Source organism: Ovis canadensis, chromosome 15 (genome assembly GCF_042477335.2).
Source record: "Ovis canadensis isolate MfBH-ARS-UI-01 breed Bighorn chromosome 15, ARS-UI_OviCan_v2, whole genome shotgun sequence".
NCBI classification, from domain to species: domain Eukaryota; kingdom Metazoa; phylum Chordata; class Mammalia; order Artiodactyla; family Bovidae; genus Ovis; species Ovis canadensis.
In genome coordinates, this window is record NC_091259.1 from 15,982,582 (window position 1) to 16,007,257 (window position 24,676).

Consider the following 24,676-nt stretch of genomic DNA (forward strand, 5'->3'; position numbering starts at 1 on the left):
CTCCTGATAAAGGTTAACAACTGTATTTATTCTTCAGCTAATCAACCGTACTGAATTCTAGTGCTCAATTATCTACAAGCCTCCTAACCTTTTCCCTCCTTTTATCTTACAAATACAAACCGTTTGGCTTTGGATATATATTTGTTACCAATTTACACCTATTGAAAAAAGTTCTCTTTGTACAATATGAACACCTACATTCAAGAGGAAAGAAGAGGTAAGGGAACTCTGAAAGACTAAACAGAAAAAGTTGGAAGACTGAAGATTCTTAAGTGAATATGGCTCCACAGAAGTCAAGCGAGAAGAAGCTTCAGGAAGCCAAGAGTGACTGGCAGGGTTAAATATACCACAATCCAGTACAATGACAACCACAGCGTCCTTCAGATTTCACAAGTGGTCACTAGAGTTCTAAGCTTTAGAATGTATCAGTGTTAAATTTCCACAGGCTTAACATAACTGTATTCATTCAACAGTTACCTGGCCGTAAATATGTACCTGGCAGAGTACTAGACACAAAGAGATAGCTACCATAGTTTAGAGGGTCCTAGATAGAAACGTGTACACATGTACAATTTGAGGGGGGTCCTGGAGCAGCAGGGGAAAATTTAACAAGTGGTCAGAAAGACTATGAAAAGCCAAATAATACCCAAAGGAATGAGTTTCTCCTCTTTAATTAGGAAGTTAACTCCCTTAAAATGTACAGCATTTATAACATATAAAAGATAAAGTAATTTATCATTCAAATAAACTAATAATTTAGGACCTGAAAAGAAACATACAAGACTAAGTTCTCCACATTAAGAAAAATAAGCAATCTAAATGTCTGAAGATTTTTTAAATAGTTATTTCTGATTTCTAGTCAAGTTCAGCAGATGCCAAAGTTACACTTCAAAGACAGAGTACATGGGGGCTCCCCAAATTCATGTCGCAAGGTATATATCACAGGTTTCATTTCAGAACAATAGATGAATGCAGATTTTGGACAGGAAAAATTCTTTAAAACATGAAAGTCTGATTCTATCACATAGCTGATACATGATCCAATTTCCTTTTGGTGAAGTGCAGTATACTGCAGATGTTTCTTTATACAAAATGGAATCCACTCTGGTTTTACTTACATTTCAAATGTAGACTGCTCTAAATTACTTACACATAAGCATCACCTTCAATCTAAGGACTTTTGGCCATAAATATGCTAATAATAAAAATATGCAGAAGCAAGGAAAGCATCTGACATTATGGTATTAATTTATATATAAATGGTATGTACATTATTATTGTATATTTTTAAGTATATTCATGTGAACATGGAAGGCAAAATGAAAAATAGTTTACTGACCTAGAAAGGCACTGAAAACGTTTCCATTTTAAACATCCTTAATATGAGAATTACTTCATTTTTTTCTGCTAAAAGATATAATGTGATTACTATACCAACCACTGGCTGACTTCCGTGTGCCAGGCACTATGACTAGGTATATCTAACAAGAGTCTCAATCCTCACAAAAAACAAAAGCAGGGGTTATTATTACTGATATTAATCCCATTATTAAAATGAGGAAACCAGGGCTTCAGAAGGAGAGTGACTTACTAGGGTCAGCCAGCAAACAGGTGTGCGTGTGCTTGCGTGCGTGTGCGCAAGCACACGCACTCAATATCTAATACAGTATCAAGTGCCTGAAGTGTGGTAGGCGATCCCTAAGTTTCCTGAATAGATCCGAATGAATGAAGAATGGACACCCATAGTCTCACACGAGATCCCTATGCTGCACTGACTGCTATACCTGTTCAGCTCAGTTGCTCAGTCGTGTCCGACTCTTTGTGACCCCATGGACTGCAGCACGCCAGGTTTCCCTGCCCATCACCAACTCCTGGATCTTGCTCAAACTCGTGTCCATTGAGTCGGTGATCCCATCCAGCCATCTCATCCTCTGTCGTCCCCTTCTCCCCCTGCCCTCAAACTTTCCCAGCATCAGGGTCTTTTCCAATGAGTCAGCCCTTCGTATGAGGTGGCCAAAGTATTGGAGTTTCAGCTTCAGCATCAGTCCTTCCAATGAACACCTAGGACTGATCTCCTTTAGGATGGACTAGTTGGATCTCCTTGCAGTCCAAGGGACTCTCAAGAGTTTTCTCCAACGCCACAGTACAAAAGCATCAATTCTTCGGCGCTCAGCTTTCTTCACAGTCCAACTCCCACATCCATACATGACCACTGGAAAAACCACTCTGTGAAAGAGAAACGGTGTCTAGAGGAAACAAAGTGTCTACACGGTACCACTAAGTCCAAGCAGGAACAAGCCACACGGCACACAGCATCAGCAGCACATCCCCAGCAATGTGAACCCAGAAGAGCTGGGCCTCAGTCTGTGCTGTATTTCCAGGGCCTAGAACAGTATGAGATACGGGAAGTGCTAAATAAACATGCTGAATGAATACGTGAGTAAAACTCCATTTCCTCTTTCTTCTCCATGCCTCCTCTGGCTTATCACACTGCGACCTTTACATTTTCTCCTTGCTTTTCTCCTCTCTGCTCCTCTTGCCACTCTTTGCATATACACAAAAAGTATTATTATTCTGTATGTACATTATGAGATTTTTAAATACTTACTCACCTATAATGAAAAATAAAGGCACAAGGGAACATTTCCTCTTTAAATATCCACCAAATGATTCTGCTTTCTCCAACAAAACATAAAGGCCATCACTAAATTTGTCATGTGAAGTTATACCTTTGCTTTAAATATACATTTAGCTCTCAAACTGCTTTCTATTATAAGAATGTAACATAAATGCTTATAAAGCTATTAAATTTCTATTTATAAGGGTGAGTTCCAACACAGAGTTAACATATGACCCAGCAATTCCATGCCAAGGGATATATCCAAAAGAATAAAAACATATGTCCACACTATGAACAGAGGAGCTAGGGCAAGCTACAGTCTGTGGATTCGAAAAGAGTCGGACACAACTGTGAGATTAACTTTCTTTCACACAAAAACAGGTACACAAATGTTTATAGCATTATTCATAATGAAAAAAAAAACAGGAAACAGTGAAAATGTCCATCAACTCATGGACAGATACAAAAAATGTGGTGGTACATTCACACAATTGAATATTTGGCAATGAAAAGAATAAAGTACCATTACATGTCAAAACACAGGAGAACCCTGGAAACACTAAGTGAGAGAAGTCATTCATGAAAGGCCACAAATTGTATAATCTATTTACACAAAAAGTCCAGAGCAGACAAATCTGTAGTAATAGAGGGAAGACAGAGAAAACCAGTGACAGCTAATATGTCTGAGATTTCTTTGAGGGCGATGAAACTATTCTAAAATTAGGCAGGAGTTCCAAAATATATATTAAGGGGGGGGGGGAACCTCATGCAACTCAATTGCACGAAAAAAAATCAAAATCTGACAAAAATAAGCAGAGAACCTGAACAGACATCTTTCCAAAGAAGACATACAAACGCCCAAGAGGTACATGTAATGGTGCTCAACATCATTAATCACTGGGGAAATGCAAATCAAAACCACTTCACATCTGTCAGTGTTATTTGTCATCAAAAAGAAGAAAGAGGGCAAGCACTGGCTACATATGGAGAAAAGGGAACCCAGAGCATTTTTGGTAGGAATGTAAACTGGTTCAGCCACTATGGAGAACACTACAGAAGTTCCTCAAAATATTAAAAATAGAAATACCGTTGTTGTACAGTTGATAAGTCACGTCCGACTCTGTGATCCCATGGACTACAGCACTCCTGGGAAGGAGAGGGCTTCCCTCTCCTTCACTATCTCTGGCAGTTTGCTCAAACCCATGTCCACTGAGTCAGTGATGCCATCCAACCGTCTCATCCTCTGTCATCCCCTTCTCTTCCTGCCCTCAATCTTTCCCAGCATCAGGTCTTTTCAAATGAGTCATTTCTCCACATCAGGTGGCCAAAGTATCAGAGCTTCAGCTTCAGCATCAGTCCCTCCAATAAACACCCAGAACTGATCTCCTTTAGGATGGACTGGTTGGATCTCCTTGCAGTCCAAGGAATTCTCAAGAGTCTTTTCCAACACCACAGCTCAAAAGCATCAATTCTTCGGCACTCAGCTTTCTTCATAGTCCAACTCTCACATCCATCCACGACTATTGGAAAAACTATAGCCTTGACTAGACGAACCTTTGTTGGCAAAGCAATGTCTCTGCCTTTTAATATGCTGGTCTAGGTTCGTCGTAACTTTCCTTCCGAGGAGTAAGCGTCTTTTAATTTCCTGGCTGGAATCACTATCTGCAGTGATTTTGGAACCTCCAAAATAAAGTCAGCCACTGTTTCCACTGTTTCCCCACCTATTTCCCATGAAGTGATGGGACCTGATGCCATGATCTTAGTTTTCTGAATGTTGAGATTTAAGCCAACTTTTTCACTCTCCTCTCTCACCCTCATCAAGAGATTCTTTAGTGCATCTTCACTTTCTGCCATTAGAGTGGTATCATCTGCATATCTGAGGTTATTAATATTTCTCCTGCCAATCTTGATTTCAGCTTGTGCTTCATCCAGCTCCACATTTCGCATGATGTACTCTGCATAGATGTTAAATAAGCAGGGTGACAATATACAGCCTTGATGTACTCATTTCACAATTCTGAACAATTGATCCGTGTCCAGTTTTAACTGTTGCTTCTTGACCTGTATATAGGTTTCTAAGGAGGCAGATAAGGTGGTCCCGTATTCCCATCTCTTAAAGAATTTGCCAGTTCGTTGTGATTCACACAGTCAGTGGCTTTAGCGGAGTCGATGAAGAAGTAGATGTTTTTCTGGAACTCTCTTGCTTTTCCTATGATCCAGCATAGCAATTTGTTCTCGAGTTGTTCTACCTTCTCTAAATCCAGCTTGAACATCTGTAAGTTCTCAGTTCACGTACTGTTGAAGCCTGGCTTGAAGGATTTTAAGCATGACCTTGTTAGCATGTGAAATGAGCACAAATTCATGGTAGCTTGAACGTTCTTTGGCATTGCCTATTTTGAGGACTGGAATGAAAACTGACCTTTTTCCAGTCCTGCGGCCACTGCTGAGTTTTCCAAATTTGCAGGCATATTGAGTGCAGCACTTTAAAGAGAAAAAAAAGATATACCCAACTGAATGCAGAACTACCATATGATCCAGCAAACTCACTTCTGGGTACATATTCAAAGGAAATGAAAACAAGTTATCAAAGAGGTATCTGCACTCCCATTTCCACTACTGCAATATTTATAGTAACCAAGATATGAGAAAACCTAGTTGTCTTTTAATGGATGAATGGATAAAGAGGATGTATATGCACAGTGAAATATTACCCAGACATGAGAATGAAGGAAAGGATGCCATCTGTGACAACACAGATGAATACAGAAGGCAGTATGTTAAGCGGAATAAGCCAAACAGAGAAAGAGAAATACTGCATGTTATCACTCATGTTAAAAACAAAAAAAAATCAAACTCATAGGAATAGAAAGCAAATTGGTGACTTCCAGGGACTAGGGGAGTAGGAGAAATATGGAGAGGCTGGTGAAAGGATACAAACTTTAAGTTATAAGATGAATCAAGTATGAGAATATAACATAAAACATAGTTGGTAACACTACTGGACAACTGAAATTTGCTAAAAGAGCTGAACTTAAACGGTCTCACAAAAAATGAAAAATAAGCAAGTATGCAAGATGATGGACAAGTTAACTAGCAAGCAGGGATCTGTTGGAATTTTTCACAGTGCATACACATATTAAATCAGAAGTATATACACCTTGTCAACTGTACCTCAATAAAGATGAAAAAATGTAATAAAATTAGACAGTGGTGATAGTTGCACATTTCTGTAAACATAAGAAAAACCACCAGATTGTGTTCTTTTAAAAAGGATGGATTTTACGGCAGTGAACTATATTTCAATAATACTATTTAAAAAGCAAATGCCATTTTTAAAAGAAAGCATTTCCACACAATTAGAATCAACACTTTGAAATGGCATCTTGAAAATAACACATGCAATACTCTGTTACAAATAGGAGACAACATAAATCATTTGTGCAATTACACTTTCTTAGCAACATCTTTTGTATTAAAGATACTAACATATTAATGTCACTGCTGAAGAGAAAATTTATTCTTTAATACAAGTATCAATTCCTTGAATATGCCTGTTCAAATCACTCTCATTCTGATGAATCTACATCCTATGCAACTGGCTTTTTCACTAAGATATTTATTTTCATATAGAAAGTTTTGGAATTGATTTCAATATTAAATGGAGTGACAACCTGTGGACTTCTCTATCTCCAAACATTAGTTTGATACCACTTGCTATAAGTTCGGTCATACAACAGGCATTGACAAAAAACGGATCATGTGTCCAGCTCCAGAATCCCCAAGACTTGCTACCAGTTCTTACACAGCTGACTTCCTAGAGAGAAAAATAATCAAATGAGCAAACTAAAGCGTGATGGATACCATGTTTTCTACGACAGCACAACTCTGACACGGAAAAGATATCTTAAAAAGATAACTACACCAATCCATGGAAGCTATGACTTACTCCTCACTGCAAGCCCCATGAATGATACCAAGTCAGGAAACATGATACACTTACACATCCACAGCTTTCCCATCAATATCAAACACAGTGCTCTCTCAACATATCTTGTACATATCCCCAGTACGATAGAGATTTTGCTTAGAAAAGCCACCTCACTTTCTGTTTTGAATGAAATATAATGGCAGTTGTTACTCATAACTTGGTCTCAACATGAGCTAGAAATGAGACAGATGAGAAGATTAATTTTAATATCAAGTATCATACACGGTTCTAGACACTTTACATGTGTTATCTTACTTAATCCCGCAAATATGCATACGAATCAAACATTCTTTCCATATTATAGACAAGGAAAACTACAAAAGAAGCCAAATAACTCGCTCACAGCCATGTAGCTAATAATTGAAGGCACTGGGACTGAAAAGCATTGCTCTGATTCTAAACCCCAGGCTCCTTCTATTAAAACTATATCAGGCTGACTGCTATTAATGTTAAATCTGCAATGAACCTACTTAACATTAAATTGTTCTAATAATTAAAGATTAAACATGTTTAGCACTGCACATGTATCAATGATAACGCTAAACTTAGCTGAAGAGCAAGCCCTCCGTTTCTTTCAGTTCAGTTCAGTCGCTCAGTCGTGTCCGACTCTTCGCAACCTCATGGACTGCAGCATGGCAGGCCTCCCTGTCCATCACCAACTCCTGGAGTTCACCCAAACTCATGTCCATCGAGTCAGTGATGGCATCCAGCCATCCTCTATCGTCCCCTTTTCCTCCTGTCTTCAGTCTCTCCCAGCATCAGAGTCTTTTCCAATGAGTCAACTCTTCGCAGGAGCTGGCCAAAGTACTGGACTTTCAGCTTTAGCATCGGTCCTTTCAATGAACACCCAGGACTGATCTCCTTTAGGATGGACTGGCTGGATCTCCTTGCAGTCCAAGGGACTTTCAGGAGTCTTCTCCAACACCACAGCTCAAAAGCATCAATTCTTCGGTGCTCAGTTTTCTTCACAGTCCAACTCTCACATCCATACATGACCATAGGAAAAACCATAGCCTTGACCAGATGGACCTTTGTTGGCAAAGTAATGTCTCTGCTTTTCAATATGCTCTCTAGGTTGGTCATAACTTTCCTTTCAAGGAGTAAACGTCTTTTAATTTCATGGCTGCAGTCACCATCTGCAGTGATTGTGGAGCCCAAAAAAATAAAGTCTGATGCTGTTTCCACTGTTTTCCCATCTATTTCCCATGAAGTCATGGGACCAGATGCAATGATCTTCGTTTTCTGAATGTTGAGCTTTAAGCCAGCTTTTTCACTCTCCACTTTCACTTTCATCAAGACACTTTTTAGTTCCTCTTCACTTTCTGCCATAAGGGCAGTGTCATCTGCATATCTGAGGTTATTGATATTTCTCCTGGCAATCTTGATTCCAGCCTGTGCTTCTTCCAGCCCAGTGTTTCTCATGATGTACTCGGCATATAAGTTAAATAAGCAGGGTGACAATATACAGCCTTGACGTACTCCTTTTCCTATTTGGAACCAGTCTTTTGTTCCATGTCCAGTTCTAACTGTTGCTTCCTGACCTGCATATTGGTTTCTCAAGAGGCAGGTCAGGTGGTCTGGTATTCCCATCTCTCTCAGAATTTTCCACAGTTTATTTTGGGATACACGCAGTCAAAGGCCTTGGCATAGTCAATAAAGCAGACACAGATGTTTTTCTGGAACTCTCTTGCTTTTTCCATGATCCAGCAGATGTTGGCAATTTGATCTCTGGTTCCTCTGCCTTTATGAAACCAGCTTGAACATCTGGAAGTTCACAGTTCATGTATTGCTGAAGCCTGTCTTGGAGAATTTCGAGCATTACTTTACTAGCGTGTGAGATGAGTGCAATTGTGCAGTAGTTTGAGCATTCTTTGGCATTGCCTTTTTTTGGGATTGGAATGAAAACTGACCTTTTCCAGTCCTGTGGCCACTGCTGAGTTTTCCAAATTTGCTGGCATATTGAGTGCAGCACTTTCACAGCATCATCTTTTAGGATTTGAAATAGCTCAACTGGAATTCCATCACCTCCGCTAGCTCTGTTCATAGTGATGCCTTCTAAGGCCCACTTGACTTCACATTCCAGGATGTCTGGCTCTAGGTGAGTGATCACACCATCATGATTATCTGGGTCGTGAAGCTCTTTTTTGTACAATTCTTCTGTATATTTTTGCCACCTCTTCTTAATATCTTCTGCTTCTGTTAGGTCCATACCATTTCTGTCCTTTATCGAGCCCATCTTTGCATGAAATGTTCCCTTGGTATCTCTGATTTTCTTGAAGAGATCTCTAGTCTTTCCCATTCTGTTCTTTTTCTCTATTTCTTTGCATTGATCACCAAGGAAGGCTTTCTTATCTCTCCTTGCTATTCTTTGGAACTCTGCATTCAGATGCGTATATCTTTCCTTTCCTCCTTTGATTTTCACCTCTCTTCTTTTCACAGCTATTTGTAAGGCCTCCCCAGACAGCCATTTTGCTTTTTTGCATTTCTTTTCCATGGGGATGGTCTTGATCCCTGTCTCCTGTACAATGTCACAAACTTCAGTCCATAGTTCATCAGGCATTCTATCTATCAGATCTAGGCCCTTAAATCTATTTCTCACTTCCACTGTATAATCATAAGGGATTTGATTTAGGGCATACCTGAATGGTCTAGTGGTTTTCCCTACTTTCTTCAATTTAAGTCTGAATTTGGTAATAAGGAGTTCATGATCTGAGCCACAGTCAGCTCCTGGTCTTGTTTTTGTTGACTGTATAGAGCTTCTCCATCTTTGGCTGTTAAGAATATAATCAATCTGATTTCAATGTTGACCATCTGGTGATGTCCATGTGTAGAGTCTTCTCTTGTGTTGTTGGAAGAGGGTATTTGCTATAACCAGTGCGTTCTCTAGGCAAAACTCTATTAGCCTTTGCCCTGCTTCATTCTGTATTACAAGGCCAAATTTGCCTGTTACCCCAGGTGTTTCTTGACTTCCTACTTTTGCAGTCCAGTCCCCTATAATGAAAAGGACATCTTTTTTGGGTGTTCTTTCTAAAAGGTCTTGTAGGTCTTCATAGACCCGTTCAACTTCAGCTTCTTCAGCATTACTGGTTGAAGCATAGCCGTGGATTATCATGATATTGAATGGTTTGCCTCGGAAATGAACAGAGATCATTTTGTCGTTTTTGAGACTGCATCCAAGTACTGCATTTCGGACTCTTTTGTTGACCATGATGGCTACTCCATTTCTTCTAAGGTATTCCTGCCCACAGTAGTAGATATAATGGTCATCTGAGTTAAATTCACCCATTCCTGTTTCTTTAAGCAAGATTTAATATTCAGATTATTTGGATATTTTGGGATTACCTTAAATGAATATCTGTTCTGACAGAAACGCAAAACTCAATCTCAAACAAGAAACAAGCGGGCCTAAGCCGTAAACCTAAGGACTCAAAGTGGAACGAGTACCGAGAAACCGACATCTGCTTCTCCCCGGTCCTCCCCTCATCAGTGGGTGTCACAAAACCTCAAGCTCAGCTAGTCACAGATACTCACTGGATCCTCATTTCCATAAGAGCAGTCTGAGGAGCCAAGGCAACACTGACAGAAAAAACAAAAAATGCATCCAACAGGATTTAAACCTGACAAGTCTGAAAGTTCTCACTTGCTACAACTATTCCTTATTCAGGATTATTCAAGATCTTTATTTTCTTTCTTTATCCCCTGAAACTGGCTTTTTTCAGCCCTTGCTTTACTTTCCAAACTGTCCCCAAAGTCCAGACTTCCTGCTGCAGCCCCTGGGTAGAGCTTCTCTTCAGCTCACAGATTCCTTAAGGAGAAAACACACACACACACACTTTAAATAACCTATTTTGTCGTTATGTGCCATGCTAAGTCAGTTCAGTCGTGTCCAACTCTTTGCAACCCTGTGGACTGTAGCCCACCAGGCTCCTCTTTCCATGGGATTCTCCAGGCAAGAATCCCAGAGTGGGTTGCCATGCCCTCCTCCAGGGCATCTTCCCAACCCAGGGATCAAAGCCACAGCTCTATGTCTCCTGCACTGGCAGGTGGATTCTTTACCCCTGTGCCACCTGGGAAGCTCTGTCTTATATTTAGGGTACCATCTAAATAGCCTCTTCCAGCAATTCTGACACCTATTCAATCACACCATTTTTTCCTGGATCAACTGGCTTATAGGTTCAATTTAATTTTCTCACTGAGCCAACTGAATCTTCCTCTTCAATTCCTAATTCAACATTCTCTTTTCCCATAATTTCCTGCTCCTAGACCCTCCAGCAACACCCTAGCAATCTCATCATTCTTTTCTTACCAATAACCATTAGAATGATATCACCACAAACATAATTACATTTACAAAACATCTGTGAAGCATAAGAAACACCTCAGAAAGCACTTTTCTAAGCCACTGTCTGCCTGCAATGCATGAATCAATGCGGAAAAAAAACCTCCCTTCTTCATTTTGACCTGTTGTATTACGTGAAATGACCCAAGTACTTATTTCACTTCTGACAACATCACTTTTAACAACTTTTACAGACCACTGACCTAAGCCAACAGCATCAAGGCACCAGCAGACACATCAATAAAGTCTTAAAATCTACACTGCCAGTTCATGATTATCGCTAAATGCCAACCCAGTGTGTCCTTGTTCCTTGGTTCCCAGATCATAATAGATAATTATTTGTTTAAAAGTAAAAAGCTAAATCAAAGCCAAGCCACATCTCATGATCACTTCCTATCAAAAAGATTTAATTTGGGGACAAACTCATGCTTTAACATTCCATTAAAGCATTTCTATCTCAATCATCCTGTCTATGGAGTACAATAATAACACTGACAAGAACCTAATAAAGTCAAGCCTTGAAAAAAGCTGAAGTTGTCTGGATTACAAAGATCCTGCCTCAAGCAAGTGAAAATAATACCACATTTTAAAACCATGTTGTTAGGCATTTTATTCACTGGCCACATAAAAATCCTACAAGGAATCTATGGTGAATATGTTCGCATTTTTTCCTGACAATAGGGTCTGGGACAAATGGCTTCTCCCCATGGCACTACTTAGCGGCAGCAGCAGGACTAGCATGAACCCCAACTCCAGATGTCATCTGCCGTCCCCGGGTTACCCAGCCCTAAAAGTCAGTATGACCCTGACAGGTGAAATACTCAAGCGCAAACTTGCAGTCTCCATTTCCTGGCTCATTTGCTCCACAGATAATCAACACCCTTCTCCATATCATGTTCTTAGTAAAATGTAAACTGATTCATGTTCACCATTACCGACTATTCACAATGCAGTCAAATTAAAATACAGATATCTACGCGCCCTCAAAGTTTATATTCAAAAGACAGAGTAAAATTTAATAAACAAAGATACACAGTGAATACTCTCTGTGTGACTGCAAAGGCAGAGACTGGAGTAATACAGCTACAAGGCAAAGGATGTCTTGGACTGCTGACAACACCATGAGATAGAAGTAGCAAAAAACATCCTCCCTTAGAGCCTCTGGGCTCTCCGGTGGCTCAGCTAGTAAAGACTCCGCCTGCAATGCGGGAGACCTGGGTTCGATCCCTGGGTCGGGAAGATTCCCTGGAGAAGGGAAAGGCTACCCAGTCCAGTATTCTGGCCTGGAGAATTCCATTGACTGTATAGTCCCTGGGGTCACAAAAAGTCTGGACATGACTGAGCGACTTTCACTTAGAGCCTTCAGAGAGAGCATGCTCTGCTGACACCTTGACTTTGCATTTTGGGCTCCAGAGCTGTGAGAGGAAACATTTCTAACTTTCTATGCTAAGAAAAAAATTATTTTGTATCTACATACACAGAGACACACACACTTAAGGACTGTTGGTGCAAGCAGAGAACATCACCTTTAAGATGCTGTAGGCACAAAAAATTGCAGGACCAACCAAATGCTGGAATCTGGGTGGAATGAAAAAAAAAAAAAGCTATCTTAAAACTGGAGTTTACAAACCGGAGGAGAAAGAAAGCATAAGCATTAGAAAGACTCAGTGGTTTCTCTCTAAGATGACCAGGTGGATGAGCAAATAAGTGACCGAACGGGAACCCAAAGAACAAGCTTCAGCTGGACACCTGGCGTGTGAAGGGCCCACAGCACGCCCAGGTGGGAACAGGTAGCAGGCTGCTGCAAATCAGACCCAGAGCTCGGGAGAAGGAGGTCCGAGCTGGAGCCCTGCAGGCAGATGCTGTCACACAAGGAAAGCAAACAGAAGGACCCCTTGCTCACTACCAACACTGCAGAGCAGGCTAGACGCAATAAGGAAGAGGGATTCTGCAACAGCGCACACTGCGAAAACAAGAGGCCACGAAGCAGCTGGGATCCAGGGGCAGCAATAACATTTTTAAAAGGGTCACCTGAGGAAAAAACCAGGACTGCCATGCAGTCAGTACAAGCCTGCAAACATCCCTTCCTATCACCTATGCTGACATGTCTTCAGGAGTACACAACTTTCTCAAATCTTCCCCAAACGGTGTACCCCTTAAAAATTCACACCAATTATCTCTTACTTGACAATTTTTACACTGGCCCTCAAACTTTCTGCAACCAACTTTTAAAACAATTGTAACCTCTTACTCCTTTGACCATCCAGTGTCACATAAGAACTTGCTCACAGAAGGCACAGAGAAGTCTGATACAAGTTCCAAAACCACACTATTTAAATTGTTTTCACAACTCACTTTAATCTGTTTCTCCTCGCTAATCCCTCCCACCACTACCACCACTCCTTTTGTATTTGTTTTGTTTGAGGCCATATCTTTCAAACATGTTAAGGAATAAGAAAATTAAATAAATGAAAAAGAAAAAAGTCTCACCGCAGCAAAGTAATCAATTTACATAGCTTCCATTCGAAAGGAGATACACTATACAATACTCATTTCACATATTACAAACACATATCAGTTTTCTAAATTAAATCGTCACTTTTCCTGTGTACTAAAGAGACAACTGAAGCTGGGGCTTTCATCTGGATAAACTCCAGTATATGTTTACACATGAGGGAATACTTTTGGCATGTCTTTCATAAACTAGCAAGCAGTATGGCTTTTTAGATTTGTGCAAGGAAATACAGAAATTCCACTACTGAGAAATGTGTCTGACTTTCAAACGAAAGGGGTCATTTTGTGTCTATCCACTTTTTCCCAGAATAAAGCCAAGGTTCAAGAGAGTACTATTCATGTAACAAATGTGTGTAAACTGTGCATTTCTTCCCAATATTTTCATACCACCCAACACTGAGAATCATCCCAGGATAGTTCCCCATCCTTCACAAAATATATTGCACCTGGTAATCATCCAAATTACATAAAACAACAATATACAAAATGTCATGTTTGGACATTTTAAAAATACCATTTGGGGAACTTTCTTGATGCTCCGGTGGCTGAGACTCTGCTCTCGCAATGCGGGGAGCCTGGGTTCAATCCCTGGTCAGGGAACGAGATTCTCACAGGCCACAACTTAGAGTTCACAGGCCACAACCTAAGATCCTGCATGCTGCAACGGAGAACTGGCACAGCCAAATAAATAAATGCATATTTAGAAATACCATTAGGCATGGAGACTTTTACCATTAAAAATCTAAAAACTGCAAGTCAAAAATCTATAATAATTAATATAAAATAATCTACAAAGTGTTAACTATTAGTTTTATCCTAGCCTTTTCCCCACCATGTTCTATGTAAAATTATAAGTAGGTAAATTACTTTCAAATGAAAAATTTAAAATCCTAGAGAAATAGGGCTTATTTTTTCTTTTATGAATACACTCTTCTGCAACACAAGAAAAAGGTTGGAAAAACTGAGAGATGATCAGCTACTGTACGGTATGTTGTATGTGTGCGTAGTCGCTCAGCTGTGTCCGATGTTTTGCAACCTCACGGACCACAGCCCACCAGACTCCGCTATCTGGATCTCCTGCATTGCAGGCAGACGCTTGAGCCACCACAGATGCCCGTATGGCACCTTACTATTCTGCACTTCATTTTTTCTGAAACAAATCACTTCCCTTACAGAGGATTATACATGCAGGTTTTGCCACAACATTTTCCTTAGCATTATAACTAGATTCTTGATTATAAAATTGGAAAACTGCAGATATGAACAATGGTGCATTCTGATAAACCAAACATTCCAGTTAGCTGGAATCCTAGAGGAGGTTCCACCATACAGGAAATATCGAAGCCAGTGTTTAAATGGGCCTGGCCAAAAACAAATCTGTTAAAATAAGTAAATTTCCATTATCTATCCTGTTATTATCCTACCCCAAGGGCCATTAAAATTAACAAATTCAATGGAAGTCACTACACTTATATGAAACCCAGCCATTAAAAGTCAGAATACTGGCAGCTGCAAAAGCTGACACAGATTCCTTGAACTGGAGAGCCAGGAGCTCGGCAACTGGTTTTCATTTTCATGATGAAAGTCAGCAAGAAGCAGGTAGCAAGTCCTCGGCTGATAAGGCCAGAGCCGCTGAGGATACGCTCCAAGGATGCTGAGATGCTGGGCAGAGGTTCAGGAGGCTGGAGGGAAAGGGAAGACTGGCAGGGCTGCCAACCGAACCGGGCAGGCGGCAGGTGGGCCAGCGGGGAGTCTGGCACCTGCCAAGAGGCTGGAATGAGTGGAAATTACCATCCAGACAAGACAACAGGGATGGCTGGGGCCAGAACAGGTGGCAACCACAGCTCTGGCAAGAAACAATACTCTGGAAAAAGATTCAAGACTAAATAACCCCCTTTTCTTCACCCTTTCTCATCTGTCCACAATAAATATTTCATTGATGCATAACATTTACTGAATGTGGCTTAACAGCCTGAACACTTTAGCATTTCTCTTTATAAATCTAGAGAAGACTTTTGCCATTCCATGCATACACTACTTTAATATACTTGGCACCAAAGCCATACTGAATGTAAGCTTTATTATTTTTTCTTATATAATCTGAGAAATGCTTCTTCAGCATCATCATGAACATGATTAACACTGGGCTCTAAGAAATGTTAGTAACTGAAAGCATGTCTGTTGAAGCAGCTTTTCAGCAATTTCAAAGTTTTGTGGTTTACCTGAGTTTTCTGCATGCTCAGAGTACCCTGATCATAACTGTCATGGGAGGCAATGTAAGAGGTGGTTACTGCAGCACCTTCCTCTTCCACTAGACAGGAAATAGGTTCTATTCTCCCAGAAACCCACTCCTTTCCAACAAGGCAGCTCCTCAATTACTACCTGCAGAAAAAGGAAATCCAGGACTTCCCTGGTGGTACAGTGGATAAGAACCTGCCTCCCAATGCAGGGGACAGGGGTTTGATCCCTGGAGTTGGTGATGGACAGGGAGCCCTGGCGTGCTGCAATTCATGGGGTCGCAAAAAGTTGGACACAACTGAGCAACTGAACTGAACTGAACTGGAAAGATTCCACATGCCCTGGAACAACTAAGCCCATGCTCCACAAGTACTGGGCCCACACACTAGAACCAGGAGCCAAAACTACTGAGGCCCATACGCCTAGAGCCCGTGTTCTGCAAGGAGAGGCACCACAATGAGAAGCCAGCGAATGCAACAAACGGTAGCTCGGCTCAGGACAGCTAGAAGAAGGCCGAGTGCAGCAAGCAAGACCCAGCACAACCACATATAAATAAGGTGTTCTTATTTATGAGAAAGACATTCAACAGAGATAAAGTTACTGTTAGAGGACACCCATCAAGCTCATGTAGACAATTAGAAGAGAGGTAGACGGAAGTTCTCAGCCAGCTGAATTTAATTCCACTTTAGTGAGCTCCCATTTAAATGAACACAAACCAAACTGCTCTTACTTGTACAGGGCTCTGAAGCAGAACCTTAGAGCACTTCATTCTTAATCTACCCGTTCCTAAATTAATTACAGTTCATCTGAAAGATACAATTATTTCTGCTCATTTAACTCAGATTCTAATGAGTGGAAGAATTTCACTCAGAAATTCTTCCAGACAAACGGTGGAAGTAATTACACATCCACATCTCTGACAAGGCTGCCCAGCTCAACAAGCAAAATAATGTTAGTGCAATAAGCAAGAGTGAAGGAGCTCCTGCAGGGTAAATGGGAATCTGCATTGAGTTGTGGTAAACCAAACAAAATCTAGGTGCAAATTTAAACACCAAAAGTAGCCTGCAACAATAGCAGTTCTCATTAAGATCTCAAGGATGACCAAATAGTCCAGTAACTACAGAACGTCTTTCATATTCCTTAAACTTGTCACTGTTCCTTCCATTTATTTAACTCCTTCCCTGTGCCACCAAACACTGGTAGCAAAGTGGACCCTGAACGCATACAAAACAGAGACAGGCTTAAAGTGAAAAACCGAGTCAAGCACAGCAAATGGAAGGCAGGAATCTCTCAATCTCACCCTCTCCAAGATATCTCAATGCAGCCTGTGCACTCAGGGTTTCCTTTCACACTAAACATGTACTTTACTCCCAGACCGCAAGTGCACCGCAGCAGCGTGCTTCCAACGGAGGCTGTGGACAATGAACGCAGACACCTCAAAGAAACTGTGTGTGTTTCCCAAATGAACTCATCTGTGAAACAGACTCACAGACACAGAGAACACAGCTGTGGTTGCCAAGGGGAAGGAGAGGCTGGGGGAGGGACGCACCGAGAGTTTGGGATTAGCAGATGCAAACTACTACACAGAGAATAATGAATAACAAGCTTCCCCTGTACAGCACAGGGAACTATATTATCTCGTGATAAACTAAGGTCCGTCTACTCCAGGCTATGGTTTCTCCAGTGATCATGTATGGATGTGAGAGCTGGACTGTGAAGAAAGCTGAGCACTGAAGAATTGATGCTTTTGAACTGTGGTGTTGGAGAAGACTCTTGAGAGTCCCTTGGACTGCAAGGAGATCCAACCAGTCCATTTTGAAGGAGATCAACCCTGGGATTTCTTTGGAAGGAATGATGCTAAAGCTGAAACTCCAGTACTTTGGCCACCTCATGCGAAGAGTTGACTCAGTGGAAAAGACTTTGATGCTGGAAGGGATTGGGGGCAGGAGAAGAAGGGGACGACAGAGGATGAGATGGCTGGATGGCATCACTGACTCGATGGACACGAGTCTGAGTGAACTCCAGGAGTTGGTGATGGACCGGGAGGCCTGGCGTACTGCGATTCATGGGGTCACAAAGAGTCGGACACGACTGAGCGACTGAACTGAACTGAAACCATAATAGAAAAGCATGTGAAAAAGAATGCATATGAATGTATAACTGAATCACTTTGCTGTACAGCAGAAAGTAACACAACATTGTAAACCAACTATACTTGAATAAATCTAAAAAAAAAAAAGAAATTGTGTGCTTCCTCTTGCTAATGTCTTAATTAACTGCATATTCTGTATCAATTTATGAGCAACCAACTCCTACCATTCTACCATGCCCCTGTTTGTGCCATGGATCACTAGTGCCAGAACAACCACTTTAAGAACAGACAAAGAAATAAGGTTTATGAGTCAGAGAAGGCCATCAAACAGACAAGTAGATTTTGAAAACCTGCACTTTCAATCAGGAAAAGCGATAAGAAAATGAATCATCAACAATACGTAAGACATTATCAGCAGTCTTTATAGAAGAGAAAATGTCATTCTGGCAAAATAACATCATCCATTAAGTTGATTAAATGTAGTTTTGCAAGTTTTATATTGGATTCACAGTATTATTTATATTTAATTTGTAAGTTGATCTGCCTTTAAGATGGCATGAAAATTAGTTTCATGAATATATTTAACTGTCATAAAAATAAATTATATTAGAGTCCATTAACTTTTTTTTTCTTTAAAAGAAGCCCAGCCACACAAGGTTAAGAAACACTCTCCTAAAGGTAGAGGAAAAAACTGACCAATTCTACTTTAAGGTGATGAGAGGAAGTGTTATAATAGATAAGAAGTGATAAGAAGGGTGGGATAGCCAAGATGCTGCAGGGTAGATGGGAGGAAAGAATGTTGATAAGCTCTCCACATAATCAATTCTATTTAATGAGCACAATTCCATTTCAGCCTTTCCTCCTCTTTTCCTCTTCTTTTCTTAGGAGGTGGGGGGTCTGTCTATTCTTGGAAAGACTACGTTCTACTTAAAGATGGTTCTTTGAACTCAAAAGGTTTTATACAAAGTTTTGAATTCAAAAATTTATGAAGGGGAGATTATATTTTATACAAAGTAAAGAGGGAATTGTATGAGAAAGACACTTTGAACTGTTTCTTTGGATATGGTCTATAAATGGAGAAAATTAATAAGCAAAACGAGCCTATAACTTCACAACCCAAAATTTCAAACTGGCACCTGTTAAAGGAACAAAGTTCACAGACTAACTTTTATAAGAGTAGAGACTGTGAGTCATACAGCGTGAACTAAAACCCAATTCACCAGTACAATATATTCTCAAATACCACTCACCAAACGACTAGATGGCATGTAACAAAATGAGCAAACAGTCCTAGTGGTAAGATCTTTATAGCTGTTTCCTCCCCATAAGGAAAGGTAGGACCCAGAGGTTAAGTTACTTGCGAAGCATCACACAGCATTTGACAGCATCAGAACGTAAACTCAGGTCTACATTAATCCCTATATTAACTCGTTTACTGTCATCCATTTTCTCAGAGTGGATGTGAGACTGAAATGCAGTTCAGTTCAGTCGCTCAGTCCTGTCTGACTCTTTGAGACCCCATGGACTGCAGCACTCCGGGCCTCCCTGTCCATCACCAACTCCCAGAGCATGCTCAAACTCATGTCCATTGAGTCGGTGATGCCATCCAGCCATCTCATCCTCTGTTTTCCCCTTCTCCCACCTTCAATCTTTCCCAGCACCAGGGCTTTTTCTAGTGAGACAGCTCTTCACATCAGGTGGCCAAAGTATTGGAGTTTCAGCTTCATATCAGTCTTTCCAATGAATATTCAGGACTAATTTCCTTTAGGATTGACTGGTTTGATCTGCTTGCAGTCCAAGAACTCTCAAGAGTCTTCTCCAACACCACAGTTCAAAAGCATCAATTCCTCAGCACCCAGCTTTCTTTATGGTCCAACTCTCACATTCATCTTAAAAATATGTTAAATACCTTACACATTTAAAGTTCAAATCATCTAGACAAGGTCCTAATTTATAATGATCATTCAAAATTCGCTCCTAAAAAAATGCACACCCTGAACCCAAGCTGAAGGAGCACATGTGACTCTCACTGGAACAGTAGAGCATGTGTTCCCCAAGAGAGCATGCCAAGACTTTCAGCAGAAAACTTATTAACTGGGTTGGAAATAATATAAGATGCTTAGAAATGCATGGATGATTGTCAGCTCAGCAAAGTTTTATTAAGAAACCATTCATTATAAATGACGGCAAAGTGCTACATATAAATATGAAGTGGATAATGGATAACACTTACTGAAACAACAGGTATGGAGAATAGAAAGGCATAGTTTAAGGCTGGGGAAAACTGAAGGCTTCCTAAGGCAGAAAGGAAAAACAGAAGGGACAGAACTGAAGAAAGGAGCGCTCCTTGGGATAGAATTAAGGGAGTTTTAACTCTTTAAACACACTCCTGTCCTCCTACAGGAGCAGCTTCAGAGAGCAGCCATTTAGCAGCTGTAGCCAAACCCCAGAGCATCCTCCCCAAGGGACAGAGGTCGCTTGCTGGGAAAAAAAGAAGTGCCCTCATATGACTTCAAGGGTTTCTCGGCCCCAGATCTGTCCTGCTTGGCAGCTAATGCTGGAAATTCTTTTAATAAATGCTTTCTTTCCACTACAAGAAAAGTAATAACCAAATGTTAATGTAATGCACTCTCCTCACAAATCCTGGAAAGACAGATTGTGCATTTTAAGTGTAGACGTTCAAGTTCATGAGGCAGGGTCTGTATGTTCAAGAAACTTACACTCTTGAGATATACTCACTTATAAATGGAAGAACAAACTTATAAAGGAAGCACTTGATAGTTGCAAGGCTAGATTCAATCATAATACAGTTAATAAGATTACTAGTAAAATGATATACATTTCAGAGGTTTTACCACAGCTATGGAAGTGTTTTCCACATTTGAAGCACTGGAATTGATCTCCGGCCGATCGAGGAGAAAATGTCATTTGTAGACCATCTGGCAGCTCAAGCAAGAATCAGTGCTCTGAGAGAGGGAAACTCTTTTTAAAGAGGCATCATCCTCTCCAAGATGCAAAGAGGCTAGTCCAGAGGCTCAAGTGGGCTTTGTAAATCAGATGGAAGCTAAATTCACCTTTGGTATACACAAGAGGGACAAAACTACAGAGAAACTCGTATATTTTTCACAAATCAGTAAATACCATCATTATCAGTAGCAGCATCAAATTCAGAAATTAAGTGAATGTAGATACAGAACATATTTTCTTTACCCTGGCTAAGTTAACACAAGTAATAAGTAAATGTTTTAGCAATTAGGATGGTTTAAATGGACAGGATTTGGAGACACTAATTTCAAGACATTTTGCTAAGGTTCATCTTTACCATGAATACATGCATCTAAATAGAGATCAGATGCTAAAGTCCTCTTAGTTTCAGGCATACACACACTTCCATAATGTTGTTAATGACATACACAATAATGCTTCCCCTACCTATATCCTGGGGTTGCCATGTCAACCAAAGGCCTCTTCACCTTAACAAAAATACCTCTCATCTAAAAGAGACCTCCAGGGCTGCATTTCAGAGGCTTTCTATTAAAGAGCAAATAGGTCCTCAGAAAAGTAACCTATAAAGCTTTATCCTTTAGTCAGTCAATTCTCTATGAGAAGCTCTAGTGTTTCTTTTACTAAGACTCTCTGGGACCCCATGGAGGTAGCCTGCCTGTAGTCCTGTAGTCCTCTGTCCATGGGAATTTCCAGGCAAGAATACTGGAGTAGGTTGCCATTTCCTTCTCCAGGGGATCTTCCAGACTCAGGGACCGAATCAGAGTCTCCTGCATTGGAAGGCGATTTCTTTACCACTGAGCTACCTGGGAAGCCCAAGACTCTCTTTTGTGCTAGTAACTGAAAGTGAAGATTCAGAGAATGCAAAAAGCACAGAAAATCTGAATGGGAGGTGTGCGGGAAAGGAGGTGGGAAAAGTTCCTAAATTGAGGCAGTCTTTACTTTCTATAGATCATCAGAAGTTCTGACTGGTCTTTAGCCACTAGGGACTCAACACACCAGAGTTACAAGGCAAACCGAAAATTAAGAGGCACAAAAAACAAACAAACAAACAAACAAACCTTGAAAAGAGATAAAATCCACTGGTGCCATGCTCTCTTCATCTTACTAAATTGCAAAGCTACAAATCTATAAAGTGCCAATGCAATGATTTATTGCAGTGATGAGTAGCTGATGTACCTAAGAACTTAATCATTTCTTTTAATATCACTAAAGAAACTAGCTTCATTTTTATCCTTCAGATAAACTCCTGAGTCCTTCCTCAAGGGCTTTTTTTTTTTTTTTAAGCGTTTAAACTAGGCAGAATAAAGTTACAAAAATGACAACAGTCCCCAACACTGTTCCAGGAGCGTTATACAAAAAGATGCCGAAAAACGTTCCTCAGGATACACTCGGAGGTCCAACAGAGACTGCTCGCTTCTCTGCAGCCTTGGAAGTAAATAAGTGAAGAACACCTCCGAACAAACTTTGCTGGCCACCAGCAGGGGAGCTCTTCAGCTTCTGTCCCCAAACCCATTCAAACAAAAGAAGCTCCGCTTCCTCCAACCCAGCCCTGAGACCCCCACCCCGCGGGGGCTCCCCTGGTCCCCGCGCCCTGTCCGCCCGCCGGCCGCACTCACTCCTCAGCGCCCCGATGAGCAGGGAGCCGTCCTTAATAAGCTCCTTGATGAACTTGTTGGTTCGCTCCAGCTCAATCTCGTGACACTGCAGGCGCTCCCTGAAATCAGGGCTGTCCAAGTAGGAGTCGCTGAACTCCAGGGTAGGCAGCCCCATGGCAGCAGCACGGCAGACGGCCGCCGGGAACGCGTCGGGGCCGGCGGTCAGGGCGGGCACAGCAGGCGAGCGCCGCCGGCCGCTGGGGCGCGCGATCGCGGGGAGCGAGGCGGGCCGCGCGGGCGAGCGCAAGGGGAGCGGGTCCCGCGCCTCCCGCGCCGGGCTCGGGGCTCAGGCTTCCTCGCCGGCGGGGAAGCGCGCGCACGCACGGGCGGCGGGTCCGCTCAGCTCGCCGTCCTCCGGGCGCATCGTCGCCGCGAGCGCTGAGGCGGCGGGGTCCCGGGCCGCGGCCGGCGCAGGGAGGTTCACGGCCGGCGCAGGGACGCTCACGGCCGGCGCAGGGACGCTCTCGGCCGGCGAGGAACGCGCTCGGGCGGCGAAGGAACGCTCCCGGCAACTCCGCCCGCTTGGCCCCCTCGACAGCGCTCTGCGCCGGGAGCCGCCAGCGCCCAGCCGCCGCTCCGGCCGGGCCGCCTAAACCCGCCCCCGCGCCGGACGCAGGCTCAGCGCGCCGGCCGCCGGGCCGGGCTCCGAGACCCTCCTCCTGCCGCCGCGCCCCCGGCCCGCGCCGCCCCGCCCTCTGCCCGCCCCGCCCGCTCTGCGCTCCCAGCTCCGCGTGCCGCCTGCTCTCGGGCGTGACTTCGGCTGCCTAGGGGCTCCGGGCTCCTGCTGACCCCGCGGTAACACTCCGGGGTCCTCCGGACCACAGAACGATCGCCCACTCCCAACACGCCTGCTTGCCCGTCCTTCACCACCCGCTCCCTCGAATTGAACCAGCGTTAACTTTCCCTAAAGTTTAAAGCCAGGTTTTGAAGATACTACTTAGATTTTACTTCTCGAGTTTGCACTGCAATGCATGTATATTCCAGGGTGAAATGTTTTTCTCTTTCCCATCGTTCACTGCCTTGATCTTAGAGAGTCAAGTTTTTTGGTTTTTGTTTGTTTTTAATACTCTAAATGAAAAGTTACAGAGGCCCAAAGGCTGTTTTGTGGTTGTTGTTTTTCCTAGTTGCTGTGAAGGAGGGAGGATTTTAGGTCGTTTTTATTTCACAAACAAGCACCTCGGACTTAGGTGTTCCTCCTCTAGAAGAGGAACTATTTGCATCACAGTCCTATATCTTTTATGATCGCCTCACCTGGAGGGAATTGCCCTACAAGCATGGAGATTTTCAAACTGCGGAAGTTGGCTGAAGTTCCAATTGAATAGTTAATTCGTACCAAGAGGCAGTTACCTCTCCTCTGGTACAGGCTCACCTAATAAACTTCCGTTCTCTGAAAACCTTGACAGCGAAAGAAACTACTGCTTTACATCTAGTCCTGCCATCATCTATAGTGTTTCTGAGCACTCAGTTATTTTTTCTTAAGGATCTCCTTTTAATTTCTATGTTTTCATTGCTTTGTCCATTTGAACCATCTATTAAAAAAAATCTTCTACATATCATGGGAAAAATTCCATTAAAGTGCTTTACATTTTTCCCAATTAAGTTTCAGAATCTGTCAGGACTTTTAGTTTCATTTTTTAAGTGCACATGGACATTAAAAATAGCATGGAAACTAAACCAAGACTGATAAGATGATGTAAACAGTGTATTTGATGGCTTTGATTTTAATTCTTCCTAGCCAAGGAAGTTGGACTTTAACTTTCCATCCATGTTTGCATCATTAGACGTCAAATATTGGCAGAATGGCCAGTCACTATTAGAGTCATTTTAACCTTTAGTAGCTGACCTGTCAGTTGAATACTTCTCTTCTGGGGAGGTGGGGTGAGGTGGAGGACAACAATGTTATTTGTCAGTTAATGTTGTGATACAAGCTGCAGTGGGACTGGTTTTCTACTGAGGTGATTTTACATCTTTTCATCGCACAGCCTGAAAGAAAAAATTAGGCCAAACAAATAGTTCCCTTTCAACTTTTGCCATGTTGCTATTACAAGCAACTAAATCCAATGCCAACTGCTGAGATATGAAACAGGATAAAATATAATAATCTCTTCTTGTTTATCATTAAATGAAAGTCCTATGATTGATTCTTTCAAAATGCACCAACAGTCCTTGATATGTAACATTTCATAAGTTGGACGTCAATTTTCACCTTTTTTTTAAAAGTCTT

The 24,676-nt window shown here is 41.8% G+C and overlaps 1 protein-coding gene across 1 annotated transcript in view; it reads right to left on the reverse strand.

The window, feature by feature from the left end:
- ARHGAP42 (Rho GTPase activating protein 42) overlaps positions 1-23,149 on the reverse strand; it is a 332,642-nt gene extending 309,493 nt beyond the window's left edge. Inside the window, exon 1 of the mRNA XM_069554888.1 lies at positions 22,414-23,149. Coding sequence (XP_069410989.1) covers positions 22,414-22,567 — 154 coding nt within the window. The 5' untranslated portion in view covers positions 22,568-23,149. The remainder of the gene's footprint in view (positions 1-22,413) is intronic.
- Positions 23,150-24,676: the final 1,527 nt, after the last annotated feature.